The sequence below is a fragment of the Hypanus sabinus genome, chromosome 15, assembly GCF_030144855.1.
Source record: "Hypanus sabinus isolate sHypSab1 chromosome 15, sHypSab1.hap1, whole genome shotgun sequence".
NCBI classification, from domain to species: Eukaryota; Metazoa; Chordata; class Chondrichthyes; order Myliobatiformes; family Dasyatidae; genus Hypanus; species Hypanus sabinus.
The window spans coordinates 46895806-46918979 of NC_082720.1; the positions used below are offsets into that span (position 1 = coordinate 46895806).

Here is a 23174-nt window from a genome sequence, read left to right on the forward strand (position 1 = left end):
CTATTTTCTTGACCTCCATAATTTTTCTGATTTTATTCTTTTAGACAGAAACAGCACAGAAACGCAACAAAAAAAAACTAGCCCTTAAACATCATCGAAGAACACGACCCTAATAGGAGCAAATAGGTTGGTGCAGATGGATAAAGAGGTCAACACGGAGGTGCTGTATGACTCAATGGTCAGTGAGTCTGCACTCTCTTCGGTTGCAAACACATCCTTCCTGTCATATGAAAGCAGAATTGTGTGTCGTGGTCCAACCCGTGTTTTGTAAAGGGACAACAGGAAGTTTTAACTGTTATACTCCGTGTCCTGATCGATGAAGACAAACACGACTTGCGAATTCTTCACCACTCCACCAACCCATGTTGCCACTTTTATTAGGGAACAATGGATTTGAGCTCCATATTCCCTCTGTTTATTAATATTCCTTACTGCCTTATTATTTACTGTATATGTCCTATTCCTATATGTCTTCCCAAAATACAGCACCTCACACTGGTCAGGATTAAATTAATTCAACTATCTGTTTTTACCAATTCAATTTTTTATACTACCCACTTTTTCAGCAGTTTCTACCATTTACCAAAAAGCTTAGGGAAATTACAATTGTCAATTAATCAACCAATCCACACAACTTTGGGATACAGGTGGAAATCTATACGAACAGAGAGAATGTGCAAGCTCACACAGACAGCAAACAAAGGCAGGATTGAACCTGGGCCTCTGGTGCTGAGACATTGGCTCTACCACCTGTACCACTATGTTTCATTTGGCGCACATGTGTCGCAGGATCCCTCCCCCTCCAACTCCCAGACAGCCAGTGAAGCAGTACATTTCTTCATCCCAAATCAGACAATTGCCCTAATTATATCAGTCATTCAACAGCTCTTCATGATCTACCATTATAACATGGTTTCTACCAATCAAAATTTGTTGATGTGCTAAGGTCCAAGGAAATTATACAACTGGCCTGACTTCATTTCACACGGAAAGTTTGGCTAATTTATGAATTTGCGCTTGGTCCACTGCCAGCTCCTCGGTGTCTTCAGGACATCACTGCATCCTGAGCTGATTTATCTGCAACAGTGATGTAATGCTATTATCCATCTTGGCATACTTAACAATAACTTTGTGAGAATAAAGGTTTAATCAATCTTTTTCTGAGCATTACTCTGCAAAACCATGTGTGGATATTGGTTGCCCATAGCGTGGTATATGATTTCTTCTAGCCCTGAATAATGCAGCAATATTACTAATCTAGCTTCAGACATTAGTATGATCAATTTAATTGTCTCAGACAATAGCTGAAGATTTACATAACAAGTCCAGCTACATGCCATTTCTTTAGAAAATGGCAAAGAACATACAGGAATGTTCTCAGAATTATGTTTTTTTTAAGATTCCTTATCAGAGTTCTAGTAAAAATTGTTTTGCTATGTTACAATGCTGTTTTTATAATAATACTATGAATGGTGATTTTTGTTTTTGTATATATTGCATTATTTATACAGTAAACATGGCAGCTATTTTTGAAAGGAAGACTACACCTTTATTGTGATCCTCTGGCCAAGTCTACTTCAATGATAACGAAGTAATAAATTTAATCATGTAAAATTAATTGGACAAAATGTAAATGATTTTTTTAAAATCCCTCTTGTTGGCAGACATTATTACAATGAAAATGAATGTACATTCAAAAATACTAATTATCATTTAGATTTTTAAAAACTGAAAGCTTACTTTCATTGGAATCATACTGAAGATGGATCAATTATTTGATGTGAAACTCAGCAGTATAAGTGAAGAATTCTGTGTTCATTATCTCTGTAATGCACCATAGATCTTTGTTGTGGAAGAAATCAGAACCTAAAATCAACTTCTATCTTAAGCTCATCAGTAGTTGCCTTCCTCCACAGTCAAATAGATGGGGCATGCAAACACATGAAGGAGAACAATCTTGAGCCCAGTAATACAGTAGATCCTTTGAATTCTATCCCAGGAAGAACCCGCTCCTTGATAAGAACAAAGAAAATTATTCAACTAACTTCTTGTAGATGATTAAAGTTCTTGCTTCCCAGAATTACCTGTTGCTTTAGCTGAATGGTCATCTGTTGTGAAATAAAATGTAACAACATAGCAAGTAATACATAGCTTATTATATAAATATCAGGTGACCTTATTTTCAGTTTTACAAAATGTTGCTGTTGTTTTTAAAATTAAAAAAAAATACATTCCTCAGTTACAGGAACCTGTATCATTCTGGACTGAACTTGCTTCACCTACAATTTTCCAGGAAAGTTCCAATGTTGTCAGGTTGATATTCAGTTATGCTGGTAGTGGATGTGAATTAGTGAGTCACTGCATAGAAGGGACAGCACTTCAGTGACGTTTCACCTTTGCTGCAGCAATAAGCAGTTTCAGATCCTTAGTCCACTTTGCTAGATGTACAATGACACCAGAGGAGAAAAAAGAGCTGCTCTTCAATAAGACCAATGAAGCTCCCAGTGATAATGAAAGGAAATCTGAGTTATGTAGTCGCAGTTCTCTTTTAATCTCACAAGCAGTAAATAGAAGTATATTTAACATAAAGGCTTCACCTGCTACTGAGAGAACCTGCTCCATTCTGGGTGAAGAGGATGAACCCAAGGTCCCTCCGCTCTTCACTGAATTAGATGAACTTATTTCAATTAACGAGAAAGAATTTCATTGGAAGGAAACAACGAGGTAAGATTTTAACTATTACTTTACATTGGAATGCAGTAACACTTTGGCATAAAATTAAATAAAACATTTAAGGAAGTATCTCCAGCTATTAATAAGTTAACAAATGGCAATGTTCAAATAAAGCAAACCTCATTTAATAAATATTTAGAAAAGATCTTTTTATTTGCCAAGGGGAGCTTCGTTTCCATGTAATTTATGTTTTAATTATTCTCAGTGTAGGAAACAATGTGGGGATGACTTAGCAGAAGAAAGCCACGCAGTCAGATCTCTGGCACTAAGTCTGGCTCTGGTTCAGAAGGGAAGGGGTGGGAGGAAGAGGCAAGTAACAGGGGATTCATTGGTAAGGAGAACAGACAGGAGGTTCTTTGGATGAGAACGAGATGGGGTGCTTCCTGGATACCAGTGAGAGACATCTTAGATTGAGTCCACACCATTCTTAAGCAGGAGGATGAGCAGCCAGCGGTTGTAGTCCATATCGGTACCAATGACATGGGTAGGAAAGGTGACAAGGTCCTGCAAAGTGAGTTCAGGGAGTTAGGTGTTAAGTTAATAGGCAGGACCTACAGGGTTGTAATCTCAGGGTTGCTACCTGTGCTATGTGATAGTGAGGCCAGAAATAGGAAGATCATATAGCTTAGCACTTGGTTAAGGAGAAGGTGCAGGAGGGAGGTCTTGGGAGTTTTAGATTATTGGGCTCTCTTCCAGGAAAGGTGGAACCTGTACAGGCTGGATGGTTTGCACCTTAACTGGAGGGGAACTAATATCCTTGTAGGGAAGGTTTGCTAGTGCTACACAAGAGGTGGTGGGGGGGGGGGAGAAGTTTTAAGCTAGACTTGCAGGGGAAGGGAACTAGAGCACTGTGAGCCTACATACAAAGTCAAGAATCGAAAAGGTTGAGCGTGGTGGGACTAATGTTCAGAGTTGTGTATATTTCAATGCAAGGAGTATTGTAGAAAAGGCTTAGGCCATGGATCAGCAAGTGGAATTGTGACATTGGAGTCACTAGTGAGACTTGGTTAAAGGAGAGGCAGGACTGGCAGTGCAATTATCCAGGGTTCTGTTGCTTTCAGCTTGATAAAGCAGAAGGGATCACAGGGGCAATTGGTGGTGTTACTAGTCAAAGAAAATGTCACAGCAGTGCTCAGCCAGGAAAGACGTGAGGGCTCGTTACTAAGACTCCATGGAATAAGAAAGGGATAACCACATCACATTATAGACTGCCCAACAGTCAGCAGGATTTAGAGGAGGACATCTGTAGAGAGACTTCAGACTTTTGCAAGAAACAAGGCTGTGATTGTAGGTGATTTTAACTTTTGACTGGGACTACCATACTGTAAAAGGACTGGATAGGTTAGACTTTGTGAAATGTGTTCAGAAAAGTTTCTTTAATCAGTATACTGAAGTCCCAACTAGAGAGAATGTGATACTAGATCTCCTATTAGGGAATGAGACAGGGCAGGTGACAGAAGTTTGTGTAGGAGATCACTTTACATCTAGTGATCATAATGCCATTAGTTTCAAGATAATTATGAAGAAGTGTAAGTCTGGTTCTTGGGTTGAGATTCTAAATCAGCGAAAGGCCAATTTTGATGGTATCAGAAAGGATCTGGCAAGCGTGGGTTTCTGGGAAAGGTATACTTGGCAGTGGGAGACCTTCAAAAGTGAAATATTGAGAGTACTGAGTTTGAATGTTCTTGTCAGAATAAAAGACAAGTTTAACAGGTTTAACAAACCTTGGTTTTCAAGAGATAATGAGGGGCTGGTTAATAAGGAGGTGCATAGCAGGTATAGAAAGGAAGGAGCAAATGAAATACATGAGGAGTATAAGAAATGCAAGAGAACACTTAAGAAGTAAATCAGGAGGGCTAACAGAAGGCATGAAGTTGCTGCAGCAGACAAGGTGAAGGTGAATCCCAAGGCCTTCTACAGATATATTAAGCGCAAAATGATAGCAAGGAGAAAGTTGGTCCTCTGGAAGTATAGCATGGTCATCTATATATATAGCCTAAATAGATTTTTTGCATCTGTATTTCCTCAGGAGACAGACACAGTCTATAGAAATGAGACAAAGCACCTGTACGAAAAGGATGGGTTGCACTTGAATCTGAGGGGGACCAATATCCTGGCAGGGAGGTTTGCTAAGGCTATTGGGGAGAGTTTAAACTGCAATTGCTGGGAGGTGGAACCAAACTGAAGAAGGGAAAGGGAGGAAGGGACAGTTGGCTTGGAGACAGTGCCAGAGTAAGGATAGGCAGGTGATACAGAAGGGTACAGTCAGACTGATGGTTTGAGATGTCTCTATTTTAATGCCAGAAGCATCATGAACAAAGTGGATGAGCTTAGAGCATTGATCAATACTTTGAGATATGAATCGGTGGCCATTACAAAGATTTGGATGGCTCAGGAATAGGAATGGTTACTTAGTTTGTCAGGCTTTAGATGTTTCAGAAAGGACAGGGAGGGACGCAAAAGAGCTGGGGGCGTGGCATTGCTGATCAGAGATAGTGTCACAGCTGCAGAAAAGGAGGAAGTCATAGAGGGATTGTCTACTCAGTCTCTGTGGGTGGAAGTTAGAAACAGGAAGGGGTCAATAACTCTACTGGTTTTTTTACAGACCACCCAATAGTAACAGGGACATTGAGGAGCAGATAGGGAGACAGATTCTGGAAAGGTGTAATAATAACAGGGTTATCGAGGTGGGAGATTTTAATCTCCCAAATATTGATTGGCATCTCCCTAGACAAAGGGGTTCAGATGGGGTGGAGTTTGTTAGGTGTCTCCAGGAAGGTCTCCTGATGCAATATGTAGAAAAGTCTACAAGAGGAGAAGCTGTACTTGATCTGGTATTGGGAACTGAACCTGGTCAGGTGTCAGTTCTCAAAGTGGGAGAGCATTTTGGAGATAGTGATCACAATTCTATATCCTTTACCATAGCTTTGGAGAGGGATAAGAACAGACAAGTTAGGAAAGCATTTAATTGGAGTAAGGGGAAATGTGAAGCTGTCTGACAGGAACTTGGAAGCATAAAATAGGGACAGATGTACTTAGGGAAATGTATGGCAGAAATATGGCAAATGTTCAAGGGATATTTCTGTGGCATTCTGCATAGGTTCTGCATTCTGCAATGAGACAGGGAAAGGATGGTAGGGTACAGGAACCATGGTGTACAAAAGCTGTTGAAGGTCTCAATGAAGAAAAGAAAAGCTTACAAAAGGTTAAAAAAAAAACTAGGTAATGATGGAGATCTAGAAGATTATAAGGCTAACAGGAAGGAGCTTAAGAATTAAATTAGGAGAGCCAGAAGGGGCCATGAGAAGGCCTTGGTCAGCAGGATTAAAGAAAACCCCAAGGCATTCTACAAGTATGTGAAGAGCAAGAGGATAAGACTTGAGAGAATAGGACCAACCAAGTGTGACAGTGGAAAAGTGTGTATGGAACTGGAGGAGATAGCTGAGGTACTTAATGAATATTTTGCCTCAGTATTCACTACGGAAAAGGACCTTTGTGATTGTAGGGATGACTTACAGCAGACTGAAAACTTGAGCATATACCCTGTATATATATATATATATAATTAAGAAAGAGGATGTGCTGGAGCTTTTGGAAAGCATCAAGTTGGATAAGTCTCCGGGACCGGACGAGATGTACCCCAGGTTACTGTGGGAGGCAAGGGAGGAGATTGCTGAGCCTCTGGTAATGATCTTTGCATCATTAATGGGGATGGGGGAGGTTCCGGAGGTTCGGGGGGTTGCAGATGTTGTTCCCTTATTCAAGAAAGGGAGTAGAGATAGATCAGGAAATTATAGACCAGTGAGTCTTACTTCAGTGATTGGTAAGATGAAGGAAAAGATCGTGAGAGGCAGGATTTATGAACATTTGGAGAAGCATAATATGATTAGGAATAGTCAGCATGGCTTTGTCAAAGACAGGTGGTGCCTTATGAGCCTGACTGAATTTTCGGATGTGACTAAACACATTGATGAAGGTCGAGGAGAGGATTTAGTGTATATGGATTTCAGCAAGGCATTTGATAAGGTACCCCATGCAAGGCTTATTGAGAAAGTAAAGAGGCGTGGGATCCCAGGGAACCTTGCTTTGTGGATCCAGAATTGGCTTGTCCACAGAAGGCAAAGAGTGGTTGCAGACGGGTCATATTCTGCATGGAGGTTGGTGACCAGTGGTGTGCCTCAGGGATCTGTTCTGGGACCTCTTCTCTTCGTGATATTTATAAATGACCTGGATGAGGAAGTGAAGGGATGGGTTAGTAAATTTGCTGATGACACAAAGGTTGGGGTGTTGTGGATAGTGTGGAAGGCTGTCAGATATTACAGTGGGACATTGATAGGAAGCAAAACTGGGCTCAGCTGAGTTCAACCCAGATAAGTGTGAGGTGATTCATTTTGGTAGGTCAAATATGAAGGCAGAATATTAATGGTAAGTCTCTTGGCACTGTGGAGGATCAAAGGGATCTTGGGGTCTGAGTCCATAGGACACTCAAAGCTGCTGTGCAAGTTGACTCTGTCGTTAAGAAGGCATACAGTGCATTGGCTTTCATCAACCATGGTACTGAGTGTAGGAGCCGAGAGATAATGTTACAGCTATATAGGATCCTGATCAGACCCCACTTGGAGAACTGTGCTCAGTTCTGGTCACCTCACTACAGGAAGGATGTGGAAATTATAGAAAGGGTGCAGAGGAGATTTACAAGGATGTTGCCTGGATTGGGGAGCATGCTTTACAGGAATAGGTTGAGTAAACTTGGCCTTTTCTCCTTGGAGTGACGGAGGAGGAGAGGTAACCTGACAGGGTGTATAAGATGATGAGAGGCATTGATCGTGTGGATAGTGGGCTGAAATGGCTATCATGAAAGGGCACAGTTTTAAGGTGCTTGGAAGTAGGCACAGAGGAGATGTCTGGGGTAAGTTTATTACACAGAGCGTAATGAGTGCATGGAATGTGCTGCCGATGACGGTAATGGAGACAATAGGGTCTTTTAAGACACTCCTGGATAGGTACATGGAGCTTAGAAAAATAGAGAGCTATGGGTAACCCTTGGTAATTTCTAAGGTAAGGAAACGTTTGGCACAACATTGTAGGCCAAAGGGCCTGTATTGTGCTGTAGGTTTTCTATGTTTCTATGTTTAAAGCAGCAGTAAGTTCATGGACTGTAATCAGATTACAAAGGAGGAGGTACATAGGAGATGGTGTTTACTGTCTTGAGGAAAACTAGGGTGGATAAATCCCCTGGGCCTGACAAGATGTTCCCTCAGACCCTCTGGGAAGCCAGTGCAGGAATTGCAGAGGCCCTAGCAGAGATACTAAAAACATCCTTAGCTACGGATGAGGTGCAGGAGGATTGGAGGATAGCTTGTGTTCCATTTTTTAGGAATGTCTCTAAAAATAAGCCAGGAAATTATAGGCCAGTGAACATGACATCAGTAGTAAGTAAGTAAGTAAGTTATTAGAAGGTATTCTAAGGGACTAGATATATAAATACTTAGATAGAGAGGGACTGAGTAGGGATAGCCAACATGGCACCATGCATAGTAGTTCGTGTTTAACCAATTTTATAGTGTTTTTTGAGGAAATTGATGAAAACAAGGCAGCAGATGTTGTCTACATGGACTTCAGCAGCCTTTGACAATATCCCATATGGGAGCTTTTTCAAGAAAGTTTAGTTGCTTAGTGTTCAAGATGAAGTAGTAAATTGGATTAGACATTGGATTTGCAGTAGGAACCTGAGAATGGTAGAGTGGTAGTAGATGGTTGCCTCTCTGACTGGAGGCCTGTGACTAGTGGTGTGGTGTAGCAATCAGTGCTTGGGTCCTTTGTTGTTTGTCATCTATATCAATGATCTGAATGATAATACGATAAATTGGATTAACAAATTTTGCAGATGGCACCATAAATGGGGGTGTAGTGGACTGCTGGGAAGAATATCAAAGCTTACAGCAAGATGAAGCTGAAAAAAAGGGGCTGAAAAATGGCAGATGGAATTTAATGCAGACAAGTGTGAGGTCCTCCAAGAGTCCACAACCTTGTCATTGATTTGGGGGTTCGTGTGCCTCAATGACCCAGAGAGCTATGTTGCTTTTGCTCTTGGTAGGGTCACCCATGTCAAACAGTTCAAAGGATAGAGGACAGACTAAGAGTGCTCCTCCAGGTACAGGAGTTCAGCTCAGGGCAAACACACCCAGACTGGTAAAACAAAATTGTTACAGAAACAGCTATGAAGAATCCTTCTGCATGTGAGAGCAATGTTATTCCAGAATCTCTACAGATGACTTGCATGACCGACAGTAGTGAGAACCAAGAGGAAGCTACTGATATGATAAAAGATGCCCTGAACACTGCCAGAGATGTAGGTCCTTCATTGCTGCTCTAAACACCAGTGGTGTAATGTGCAGTACAAAAAAGTGTGAGCTGTTACACTTTGGGAGGACAAACCAGGATAGGACTTGTATGGTGAGCAGCAGGGAACTGAGGAGTATGGTAGAACAGAGAGATTTGGGAATGCAAATCCCTAATTCATGGTAAGTGGCACACGGTCAGATAGGGTCATAAAGAAAACTTGGGACATTAGCCTTCATAATGCTTCTTTGCTCACTATTTTGAATTATGTTATTCACTATTTTGAATGTTTACACCTTGGCCCCAAAGGAACACTGTCCTGTTCAGCTGTAACTATGTATGGTTTGAATGATAATTAAACTTGATTTGATTTTGATTGATTTGATAAGTTGACGTATTGAGCACAGGAGCTGGCATGTTATGTTGTAGTTGTATAAGATGTTGGTGAGCCTACTTTAGAGCGTTGTGTGCAGTTTTGGTCACCGATCTTTAGAAGAGATATCAGTAAGATTGAAAGAGTGCGGAGAAAATATGCAAGGACCTTGGTCAGACCCCACTTGGAGAACTGTGTTCAGTCTGGTCACTTCACTACAGGAAGGATGTGGATACTATAGACAGAGTGCAGAGGAGATTTACAAGGATGTTGCCTGGATTGGGGACTATGCCTTATGAGAATAGGTTGAGTGAACTTTGCCTTTTCTCCTTGGAGCGATGGAGAATGAGCGATGACCTGATAGAGGTGTATAAGATGATGAGAGGCATAGATCATGTGGATAGTCAGAGGCTTTTTCCCAGGGTTGAAATGGCTAACATGAGAGGGACAGAGGGGATGTCAGGAGTAAGTTTTTCACTCAGATAGTGGTGAGTGCATGGAATGCACCACCGGCAATGGTGATGGAGGCAGATACAATAGGGTCTTTTAAGAGACACCTAGGAGCTTAGAATAATAGAGGGCTATGCAGTAAGGTAATTCTAGGCAGTTTTTAGAGTAGGTTACATGGTCAGCACAATATTGTGGGCCAAAGGGCCTGTAATGTGCTGTTGATTTCTATGTTCTATGTTGTTGCCAGGACGTGAGGACCTGACTTATAGGGAAAGGTTGAATACATTAGGACTTTTTCCCTAGAGCGTAAAATGAGGGGAGATTTGATAGAGGTATACAAATTTACGATAGGTATAGGTAGGGTAAATATAAGTAGGCTTTTTCCACTGAGGTTGGATGAGAGCATAGACTGAGAGTGAACAGTGAAATGTTTCCGGGGAACATGAGGAGAAACTTCTTCACCCGGATGGTAGTGTGATAGTTTGGAACCAGCTGCCAGCGCAAGTGGTGAATGTGCATTCGATTTCAACATTTAAGAGAAATTTGGATAGGTACATGAATAGTAGAGGTATGGAGGACCATGGTCCAGGTGCAGGTCAGTGAGACTAGGCAGATTTATAGTTTAACAGGCTAGATGGGCTGAAGGGCCTGTTTCTATGCTGTAGTGCTCTATGACTATGTACAACATGATCTCAGTTTAGTTGTATTATTGATCTTTTTATACCCATACATTTATCCTTCAGAGAGAGCACAATAATAATCTATAAGAACTGCTAACTTTTGTATTGGTTTATTATTGTCACATGTACCAGGATGCAGTGGAAAGTTTGTCTTGCATACTGTTTATGCAGAACAAATCATTGTACAGTATATTGAACTAGAATAATGTAAACAATGACAATGCAGAATAAATTGTAAAAGCTACTGAAAAATATTCACTGCAGGTAAATGATAAAGTGCAAGATCATCACAAGGTAAATTGTGAGGCCAAGAGTCAATCTTATTGTATAAATAGTCCCGACAAGAATCTAATAACAGTGAGATAGAAGCTGTCCTTGAGCCTGGAGGTATATTTTTTCAGACATAATTACTGTAGTCACTACTAAAATGAAGGATTTTAGAATAAAAAGCAAAAACTCAAAGGAACGGTATCAATTTACCTCTAAAGAGTCTCACACAAAACCATAATGATTAATGGTTTCAGTGCTTCAAAATATTTTCTCAAAGATTTGAAAATAATGCTACTTAATTTCTGTATGATTGCTATACTACAGGAGACTATTCACATTATTGTATATCCATCTCAATGTTTCAAGTATCTAAGTAGTTCCATACCCAGCCTGGCACCACAACCATGCAGATTTTTCTCTCACCATATATTTATCCAATTCCCTCTTTATAACTTCATTGGACTCTGCTTCCTCTGCACACGCAGGCAGTGCATTTCTAATTCCACTTTATACTGTGTGAAATAGATCCTATTCTTAAGTCGCTTCCTATCTATTTTATATCAATGACATAGAGTCCTTGATTCCTCAACCATGGAGAACAGCTTCCCACCATCTAATCTGGGAAGAGTCCTTGTCATTTTACACAGTTCAATCAAATCTTATCTCAGCTTTTTTTTTCTCCAAAGAAACAAGCTCTAGCCTCTAATCGATCCTTGCAGTCCAGGAACCATTCATGTAAATTTTTGATCCTCTTGAAATCTTTTACATCCTTTCAATAATGATGCAATCAGAATTGAATACAATTTTCCAGGTGAAGCCAGACCACTTTTTTATAAAGGATCAGCATGACTTCGCTCGTTTTATACTCTAAGCCTATATTGATTATGTTCAGTATTGTTTATGTCTTCCTAGCTTCTCTTCCAGCCTGCCCTGTCACTTTCAATAGCTTGTGCATTCATACTCGCAGGGAACCTCTGTTTCTATACCACTTTTAAATTTAACCACTACAGCACAGTACCTTATTGCACTGTACCCCTATTGAATCATACTTTTAGACTAAGCAGAGACATATTATTTAAAAAGAAAATATAGTTTCAATTATGCCAATTTCAGGTTACTTACCTGCATTCAAAATACTGAGAGAGTGTATTATAAATGTTATTTGAAAAAAAATACATGGCAGTAAAATTCGAGTTAGTTGACTTCAAGAGTTATGAGCCAGATCAGAGCTGCCACATATTTCTTCAGAAGTAACGTCCCGGTGAAGGTTTCACTGTTAACGTACTGATCTTTCTGTGGAAGCAGTGTTTGGATTATGGTTAGAGATAACCGGTGCTTTGGAATGTGAACCGTCCAAGCAGGGAAGGGGTTTTTTTTGGGGTGCCTGACACCGGTGTGATCTGGGGTCTTTGTTCAGCACGAGATGTAGAGAGAAGACGCTGCAGAGAAGCAGTTGTAGGATTTGACCGGGTAGGGGACCGTGAATCGAAGGAGCCAGATGCCGGGGTCTACTGAGGATCGGTGAATATGAAGTTTGGAAGAGCTGAGTTCCAACTTGTGCACACTTGACTATCTAATTATTAAGGGCCCTTTTTGTTTTCTTTCTTTTCTCTACTAACCCTTAAGTTAATATTCATAAATATAATTCAGTTAATCATATGCCGTATGCTGTCTGTTATTTCTTGGTACTGAGTTGTAACAGGATAGCAAATTACACAGCATCCACACAAACCGGGATTTGGGGTGGGAGGGTCATCCGAATCTCATGGATTTGGCGGAACCAGAGTGTGTATTCCCTAGATTTACGCAGCCAAGGAAACTAGCCGGGTTTCACAAACATCATGCCTTTAAGGATGAATAGCCTATCAGCCCTGCTTTTGGGCATTTACAGGAGGAATACACAGCTGGGTGAGGTGCTGGAGGAATGTACAATGCTCTGTAAAATATGAAGCATTATATTCAGGACAAATAGCTCTTGGGTAAAAACAACCTCTTATTCTTTTAAATACTTGAAAACTTAGCTTATTCTCTTTATTTGAATTAAGCAATTTCTTTTTAAATCTGGTAAAAAATGTACCCTTTTTCTTTTATTTTCCCTGAATTATTTTCTTCTGCTTACCCATCCTGTCGAAAAGCATAACATCTGCTACATCCTGTGATAAAGTGCCTCAGACTATTATTTGTTTACGTGTTTTGTCAAAGAGCAATAGCAGACTATTTATACATCCAGAGGAAGAAGCGGCTGAAAGATGGAGCCTAACATTAGTACACTGAACTGCAGAGTTTATATTAGCTACATACTCGCAAAGAATTATGGTTTTTCCCATTTTCATTCAGTGGGATGTTGGATAAAACTTTGATGTACCACTGATGCATTAGGGAGATCACCAAGACTTTCCACACCATATTCCTTTAACTCTAACCCCATGTACAGGAAGGAGCAGGATTAAAGAGCAGAAAGTTCAAAGCAAATTTATTATCAAAGTACATACATGTCACCATTTACAACCCTGAGATTCAATTTCTTGAGAACATACTCAATAAATGCATAATAGAATAATAACCATGATAGAATCAATGAAAGTCTGCACCAACTAGGAGTGTGCAAAAGACATCAAACTGTTCAAATGCAAAAAATAATAAAAAATAAATAAGCAATTAATATTGAGAACATGAGATGAAGAGTCTTTGAAATGAGTCCATAGGTTGTGGGAATATTTAGATGATGGGGCAAGTGAAGTTATCCTACTGGTTCAAGAGCCTGATGGTTGAGGGGTATTGACTGCTCCTAAACCTGGTGATGTAAGTCCTGAGGCTCTTGTATCTTTGATGCACCATCAATAACTCACTCTGAGACGTAAGGCGAGATATCGGCTTTTATTGACTGGAAGAAGGAACAAACAGTGGGTGACCACCATACTACATCCTGGAGACTGAGAGGCCGGGCTCAGGCCTCAATCGCCTTTATACAGGGGTCTGTGGGAAGAGCCACAGGAGCAGTCAGCAGGGGGCGTGTCCAGACAGGTATATGTAGTTCACCACAACCTTCTTCCTGATGGCAGTTGCAAGAACAGAGGAGATCCTGGGTATTGGGGTCCCTGATAAAAAATGCTGCTTTCCTGTGAAACGTTTTGTGTAGCTGTTCTTAATGGGAGGAAGGGCTTTACCTGTGATGGACATGGTTGTATTCTCTACATATTGTAGGATTTTCCATTCAAGGGTGTTGGCATTTCCTTACCAGGCTGTGATGCAGCCAGTCAAAGTTTGTCAAAGTTTCAGATGTCATGCTGACTCTTTGCAAACTCCTAAGGAAGTAGGGTTGCTGCTGTGCTTTCTTTGTAATTTCACTTACATACTGGGCTCAGGACAGATTCTTCAAAATAATAATACCAACAAAATTAAAGTTGCTGACCCTCTCCGCCTCTGATCCTCTGATGTGGACTGGCTCATGGATCTCTGGATTCCTCCTCCTGAAGTCAAAAATCAGCTCCTTGGTCTTGCTGACATTGAGGAAAAGGTTTAGTGAGAGCCACCACTTAGCCAGATTTTCAATCTAGCCTCTTTCCCCTTCCCCCACCTCTTTATTTTGGCATCACCTTCCTTCTCAGTCCTGCAGAAAGATCTTGGTCTAAAATGTCGACTATCTATTCATTTCCTTAGATGCTGCTGGACTTGAATTTGTCCAGCATTTTGTGTGTGTTATTTTGGATTTCCAGCATCTGCAGACTTTTCTCATGTTTAAGATGTTCAATCTCCCTCTTATATGTTGAATTGTCACCACCTTTGACTTGGAGAACAACAGTGGTATCTTCAGCAAACTTGAATATTCCAAACATTCCAAAGACACAAGATGATAAGAACGATGCCCACAGGCTTCTGAGTTGCTCAACACTGGCATCTACATCAACTGAAAGGGATTTCATTCCCTGAATATGCAGCTTGTTGAAGACCAGAGGCTGTATGTTATGTAGAGCTAAGCGGGGTCTTTCAGAAGCATTTGTGACTGAACATAATATAAATGCATCTAGCCTCTTTAGCTTACTCACCAATTCAATAACATCATTGTGGATCAGTTTTGATATTCATTCCAATTCCTTCATCGTTATCCTGTCAAAAATCTATCAATCTCTTTCTTAAATAACTTTATCTGTAAGCTTCTGTGGTCCTGTGCAGTAGAGTTTTTAAAGCTGCTAAACTCTGAGTTAATGCACATAAAATGTTGGAGGTATTCAGCAGATCAGGCTGGATCCATGGAGGGAAATGAACAGTTAATGTTTTGGGCTGACACCCTCCAGGACTGAAAAGAAAGAGACAGAAGCCAAGGATGGGGGAGGAGGAAGGGAACGAGCACAAGTTGCTGGTGAATCCAGATGAGAGGGAGAAGTGGAACTTGTACAGTCATCTCGACACTTTACGTGCTGCAAGCTCATAAAGTGTTACTTGAAATTCTTCAGACTTTCATCTAATATTTTCACAAAATTGAACACACCAAATCACAAACATTAACTCTTGTTTTTCAGCTCCACAGAGGCTGCCTAACCTGATAAGAATTGCCAGCATTTTCTGTTTTTATTTCATTCTTCTCAATTCTAAAAATTTTATATCTAAGTTCCTCCAGGTACTTGGCTTGACTGCCACTTTGATTTCCTTAAACCCATGCAACTTCTTCTTCAGTTAACTCTTTATATTTCGCTCCCTTTCTCCCATGAGGACTGAATCCCTCCATCTGTACCTCTTCAAATTGTACTGTATTTTCTCTCCTGTTGCTCAAATTTTGTTTACTTAGTATCTCCTCAAACTTTAGCCTTTGCCTTCCTTGTGCTTTGCATGAAGCACAGTCTTAGTAAAAGTTGTATTATTTGTGTGTTTAATGCAGAAGTATAGAATTCTTCAAGTGTAAAAAAATCATGCATTTTCAAATGCCCAATCTAATATTTATTCACAGGTGGATAAAGTTTGAGGAAAAAATAGAAGAAGGAGGTGAAAGATGGAGCAAACCTCATGTTGGCACACTGTCTTTACACAGCTTATTTGAACTACGTACCTGCATCGAAAAGGGAACACTTCTGTTTGACTTAGAAGCCAAAAATTTTAAGGAGATATTAGGTAAATATGAATGATTACTCTAATTAGCTGTTAAGCTGTCAACTAGTACTTACATCATTTTATTTCCACAGGATGGGAAATATTTTATAAATTCAAACAAGTCTTTCAGAAAAAAATGCAACTTTGGATCTTCAAAATCAATTATCGATTTTTCTTTCTGGTTAAAAAATTTCCCTCCCCTCTTCATTTATACTCTATTTTGGCCTCTCACCTCTTTTCACCTGCCTGTCACCGCCACCTGGGTCCCTTCCTTCTTGCCTTTCTCCTATGGTCCACCTCTCCAATCAGATTCCTTCTTCTCCAGCCCTTTATCTTTCGTATCCACCTGGCTTCACCTTTCACCTTTTAGCTATCCTTATTCCCCTCCCCCACCTTTTGTTCTGGCATCTTCCCCCTTCCTTATCAGTCCTGAAGAAGTGTCTTGGCCGAAATATCAACAGTTTATTAATTTCCATAGATGCTGCCTGACCTGCATTTTGTATTTCCAGCATCTACAGACTTTTGCACGTTTATGATTATGATTATACAAGGTTATACTTGCAAGAAAGAAACAACAGCACTGAATCAGAAGAATAAATTTAAGTTATAGAAGGGTCATTCCAGGGTTAAGATAGGAGTCCACATTAGAAGATCTAAGCAAGTCTACTGGCTCATTATCCATGCATCATAGTTCCTGGAAAAGACGCTATAACAAGTGGAAAGCCTTACAGAAAGTCTCGCACTGTGTTTCCACTAACTGGATGTAAATGACAGAAAAAGACTGAGATAACATGAGACGTGATGCAAACCATCTGTACGTAGACAAAGGAAAATATAAATGATAGTAACAATTGAAGGGGTGAGTCAATATTAGATACAAGAGGGAAAAAAAAGACATGCAAGTTCATAGCTCTGTGAAAACTTAAAGGAGATTTACGTAGCAAGCTATTTATACAGAGAGAGGCTGGAACATGCTGACAGGGGATGTGGTAAAACCAGATACAAAAGCAATATTTATAAACATTTAGGCAGGCACCTATACAGAAAGGGAATTAATAAATATAGACTACATACAAGCAGATGTGCAGTTTAAATTGGCTTCTTTTGGGCACAGACATCATGGGCTGAAGGGCCTGTTGTGGTGCTCTGCCATTCTGTTGTGTTCTATGATTATCTCAGCGGCTGGTGGGTCATGACAGTCCTGAGTATGATTCAGGGCTGGAAGATTAACTGTAGACTTCAAACCTACATCAGCTTGTCAAACTAGAAGAACCTGTTCCCATGCTCTGTCTCTAAATAAATACAAAAACTTCAAGGAAACAAAATCAGCCTTTGCACATTGTTCTTGTAGATTTCATCAGATCATTTGTCACTGTCACCAGAGCAGGTTTGTTTCCAGTTTTAGGAAATATAGGATTCACAAAGGGCACTGTGCTGTTTGTTTGGTGTACCTTGGATAGTTCTGAAGTGAAATATTTACTAAAGAAAGTATGGGCTTTTTCCCCTCTTACACTTTAAACTATTCTTTTCACTACTTCTGAATTGTAATTTTTAAAACATGGAAGGGAGAGTGTACCTATGTACAAGACTGGAATGGAAACACTTTAATCTGTCCATGAAGTCCAAAGCTAGGAAGGTACAGTATATATCAGGAAGTGTTTATTCACTGATGATGCTGGCTTTCAAATCCATGACAAAATTCTACTTTAAGAATTAAGGATCACTTTTTTAAGCACTTTGTTCTCACCAGAGGTACAAAAAAATGTACTGGAACAGGAAATCCCATAATATCAACTAATTATCCTCAAAGTGAACTATTTAGAAGTAGTTTATAGGTTCTTCTGTCTAGGTTCCACAGTAATCACCAGTCCCTCACTGGATAGTGAACACAATGTTCAAATCAGAAAAGCTGCAACAGTTAGAAAGATAAGAAACAACTTCCAGTTCTACAGGAGGACAAAGCTGGTGCACTTTGCACTTGTGGTAAGGGTGAAGAATAGACAAGTGAAATACCTAAAGAGCAAAAGCTGAGTAGTTTCCATTGTGCTGCCTAAGTTGCTTACCTAACATCAAATGACAAACAGAATTACTGTGTCAGGGCTTTTTCAAAGGACAGATCTACCATGTGCTACAGCCTACTCAAATATATTTACATTGATAAAGCTACAGTGTTTGAGCAGATTACAAATTGGACACCTAGCCCAAGATATACTATGTAGCAGGACACTTCAAGCTTTGCTATAAAGATGGATACAAACAAGATAAAAAGTTATTTGGGTTTGAACCTAGATAATAGAAAACCCCAGTGAGTAATTGGGGGAAAAAAAGTTCTCTTTGTTTCTAGCAGGAGGTCAAAGTCTGTAAGTGGATTTGGCCCCAACTATTTTAAGAACAAAGAGCTCATTATGTGTAGTTTCTGAGCATTTGCAAATCTTGTATTGATTAGTTATTCACACAAGATGTTGCAAATCTAATCTCAGTCTGTATTACACTGTCTGTCACCCTCAAATAATCTTGACAAAGTGATTGTGGGAAGGCTATTTCTCTTGTGGGATAATCTACTGGAGAATTAGGAGTTACTCTTCAAAAACAAGAGGTTATCCACTCAGAAAGAGATGAAGCATTTTTTTCTTTCAAATGGTCTTGAGTCTTAGAAGACACTGTTGACATTTCAAGTCGGCGATAGACGAATTCTTGATAAGGGGTGGAAGGTTACTAGGGGTAGATAGGAATGCAGAGCTGCTGATACAATTAAATCAGCTACAATTCCATTAAGTGGCAGAAAAATCTCAAGGGGTTGAGTGACCAAATCTGAACTGATGCATTTGCAAGTTTTTCCACAAGCAGAAATGATATAATGCATAGAAACAAAATTTTTTCCAAATTGTTCCACCTTTCTCCCCAAGGGCAGCTGGGCACAGAGAACTTCAAATTCATACTAGAAGATATATCTGCAGGAATATACTATCACAATGCAGGCAGAGGTAAAACAGGCACTGGGAGACCTGGTCATCATTTGAATCTGATTTTCAAACCTCAGCACATAAACTGAGATCCTTATGGAAATCAGATAAATTAGGAACCAATAATTCATGAACTACTTTTTGTTCCCAATGTGACCTTTGGACTACTAGCTTCCTGTATTTAAAACCCTATAGACAGTAGGAATATGAGAAATGTGCCAATGTCTTTAACAGGGCAATATGTTTTGGACCGTAGTTTCATAATTTAGATTAAGTTATGAAACTAGACTGTAAATAAAAATGACACATTGCACTAGGGAGCAGTTAGCTCGCTCAATGATTTGTAACCCTGAATAAAACTGAATACAATATTTTGCTTCATAAAATAAAGAATGAATTAAAACTGAAGATTAGGACAGCTATAGTGTCAATTGATTGTACCAGACACCATACAAAAATATCCTGTTTTCACCCTTATCTGTTAAAATATGCAATTTCAAGTTTTCAAAAATATTTTTAGAGTAAGATTCTTGAAATTACACTTGATTGGACCAAACACACTCGAGACAGGGAGACCAGAATTAATCATTATTCTTTGTTAAAGCCATCTAGTGGTCTTACGGAGGAAATATTGAAGTATAGCTCTGAATGCCTTTTCCACTGCTGCAATTAGACTACCTACTGTACATATTCACTTTTGGAAAAATAGTTACCAAGAAAACGTTTATTTTCTGTGTGGATTGTAGGCAACAGCGGGGGGTAAAGATAATATTCTGATAAGGAGGCAAAGTTCAGAAGGACATCTATTTTGTTTTCAAATTAACATCTTCCTATCAATATCAGGAGTTATTATTATCAAGCTGCTAACTAAAATGATTTTTTAGAACTGTACATGCAATTTCAAGTCTTTATTATCATCAGGTTAAAATGTTACCCAGTTAGTTATATCCGATCATACACCATCAATAATTTATGAAGATCCAAGAACATGTTTCATTAAATAGAAGAAATGTTGCAGTGTTGGGCAATGGTTTGAGGTTGACATTGAGGTTTTCTTTCAGCTAATTTCATCCAGGCAGTAAGTGAGATGTTACATTTGGTCATGTGGTCCAAGGGAGAGAGAAATTACCCACAGTTTCTGCTTTCAATACCATGAGGACCATGAGAAGTAAGAGCAGGAGGAAACCATTCAGTCCTTTGAGCCTACCCCGCAAATCGTCTGATCTTCAATCTCTGTTTCACCTTCCTTCACAGCATCATTTCCCTTGGTTTCCTTAGTATCCAAAGAAGCATGGAACATGGAAAAAAACTACAGCACATTACAGGCTCTTTGGCCCACATTGTTGGGCTAACCACGTAACCTTGAAACTGCTGAGAATTTCCCTACTGCATATCCCTCTGTTTTTCTAGGCTCCATGTACCTATCTAAGAGTGTCTTAAAAGACTATTGTATCCACTTCTACCACTGTCTCTGCAGTACATTCCAGAAAACCACCACTCACTGAGTGAAAAACTTACCTCTGACATCCCCCAGTACCAACTTCTAAGCACCTTAAAACTATGCCCCCTCATGTTAGCCATTTCAGCCCCGGGAAAAAGCCTCCGGCTTGTTCTCCGGCATGTTCTCACAAGGCATGCTCTCTAATTCAGGCAACATCCTTGTAAATCTCCTCTGCACTCTTTCTACAGTATCCACATCCTTCCTGTAGTGAGATGACCAGAACTGAACATAGTACTCCAGGTGGGGTCGAACTAATGTCTTATTTAGCTGTAATATTACCTCACAGCTCATGAACTCAGTCTTACAGTTGATGAATGCCAACACACCATCCGCCTTCTTAACAAAACTGTCAACTTGTGCAGCAGCTTTGAGTGTCCCACGGACATAGATGCCAAGATCTTTCTGATCCTCCACACTGCCAAAGTCTTACCAGTAATATTATACTCTGTCTTCAAATTTGGCTTATTGAAATGAACCACTTAGCACTTACCTAGGTTGAACTCCATCTGCCACTTCTCAGACCAGTTCTGCATCCTATTGATGTCCTGCTGTAACTTCTGACAATCCTCCAGACTATCCACAACACCCCCAACCTTTGTGTCATCAGCAAACTTACTAACCCACCCTTATACATCTTCATCCAGTCATTTATAGTAATCACAAAGAGGAAGGGTCCTAGATCAGATCCCTGCAGAACACCACTGGTTACCGTCCTCCATGCAGAATGCGAACCATCTACAGCCACCCTTTGCCTTCTGTGGGCAAGCCAATTCTGGAACCATAAAGCAAGGTCTCCATGGATTCCATGCATCATTACTTTCTGAATGAGCTTTGCATGTGGAACCTTATCAAATGCTTTACTGAAATCCATATACACTACATCCCTGCTCTGCCTTTATCAAGATGTTTTTTCACACCCTCAAAGAATTCAATCAGGCTCATAATGCATGACCTGCCCTTGACAAAGCCATGCTGGATATCCATAATCAGATTATGTCTCTCCAAATGTTAATAAATCCTGCCTCTCAGGATCTTCTCCAACAACTTGCCCACCACTGAAGTAAGACTGACTGGTCTATAATTTCCTGGGTTATCTCTACTCTCTTTCTTGAACAAAGGAACAACATTTGCAACTCTCCAATCCTCTGGTACTTCTCCCATCCCTATTGATGATGCAAAGATCATTGCCAGAGGCTCAGTAATCTCCTCCCTCGCTTCCCACTTTAGTCTAGGGAATATCTCGTCAGGACTTGGCAACTTATCCAATTTAATGCTTTTCAAAAGCTCCAGCACATCTTCTTTCTTAATGTCTATATGCTGAAGTGTTTCAGTCCCCACTGTAAGTCATCCCCACAAATGCCAAGGTCCTTTTCTCTGGTGAATACTGAAACAAAGTATTCATTAAGTACCTCTGCTACCTCCTCCAACTCCATGCACATGTTTCCACTATCACACCTGATTGGTCCTATTCTCAACGTGGCTTATCCTCTTGCTCTTCATATACTTGTAGAATGCCTTGGGGATTTCCTTAATCCTGCTCACCAAGGCTTTCTCATGGCCCTTTCTAGCTCTCCTAATTTCATTCTTAGGCTCTTTCCTGGCAACCTTGTAATTTTCTAAAGTTCTAACAGTACCTAGTTTCTTGAACCTTTCATAAGCTTTTCTTCTTAACTAGATTTTCTACATACTTTGTACACCATGGTTCTTTAACTCTACCATCCTTTCCCTGCCTCAATGGAACATACTGTTATGACTGTGCCACAACTCTGAGGGGCCGAAGGGTACAAAGTAGCCCCCTCCTTTTTGAGAATCGCAAGATCGCTATTAATTCGGGTCTGGGACCCAGGAAATGAGAGAGAGACTCACAGGATCCTCAAGGTTTGGAATGTGTCCTGGGCCTCCGAAAGGCAAAGCCACGGATAACGGCCATTGTCTCTTGGAGACGGAATTGTGTATTGAGTACTGTACTATTTATTTGAAGCCCTCAGGGAATGACCAAAGTGGGCTGGTTGAGGGATGGCATCATTCCAACCTGATTGACATCTGAGACCCTATGAGTAAGGATAAAAGTCTGGGGAACAACCCCTTTAGACGCACCAGGAGAAACGCTAGAAGTCCCGTGACAGCGTTTAATAGCGACAGACGGTGGAAGGCCCACGTGTGTCCTTTCCCGTTGCCCGGGATTGAGGCCTTACCACGGAAGATGGCTTAGCTAAAGAAGAGATCGCCACCGACGATATTTCGAAGGATCGACTTCATAAAAAGGAAAACGGGCAAGTTCTAAAAAATCCGTCTCTCTCTCCAACCAAAAGCTGCAGCCTGAAGGAACTGAAGTGACTTTTATATTTCTATCAGACAATACATTATTCCCTAGACAACGATAGAGCTATTTCTTATTGATTATTATTATACCCATGCTTTTAGATTTAGTATTGACAACGTATATTATCTGTATGTTTGCATTGATATTATTTTTGTGTAAATACTTTTGTGTAAATAAATACTGTTAAAAATAGTACCATCAGACTTCAATGGACCTCTCTATCTTTGCTGGTAAGTGACCCAGTTACGGGGTACGTAACAATACCTATGCAGAATGCCATGCAAATGTTCTCTGAACATTTGCCACATTTCTGCCATGCATTTCCCTGAGAACATCTGCTCCCAAATTTCTGTCTAACAGCATCATATTTCTCCCCCAAATTAATGTTTTCCCAAATTGTTTGCTCCTATCCCTCTCCAGTGCTTTGGTAAAGGAGACAAAGTTGTGATCACTA

The 23174-nt window shown here is 40.1% G+C and overlaps 1 protein-coding gene across 1 annotated transcript in view; it reads left to right on the forward strand.

Annotated features, from left to right (window-relative positions):
- Window positions 1-2449: 2449 nt before the first annotated feature.
- The window catches only part of LOC132405220 (electrogenic sodium bicarbonate cotransporter 1-like), a 98896-nt gene continuing 78171 nt past the window's right edge, over window positions 2450-23174 (forward strand). The window contains exons 1-2 of the mRNA XM_059989909.1: window positions 2450-2724; window positions 15794-15954. Of these exons, the coding sequence (XP_059845892.1) occupies window positions 2450-2724; window positions 15794-15954 (436 nt within the window). The remainder of the gene's footprint in view (window positions 2725-15793; window positions 15955-23174) is intronic.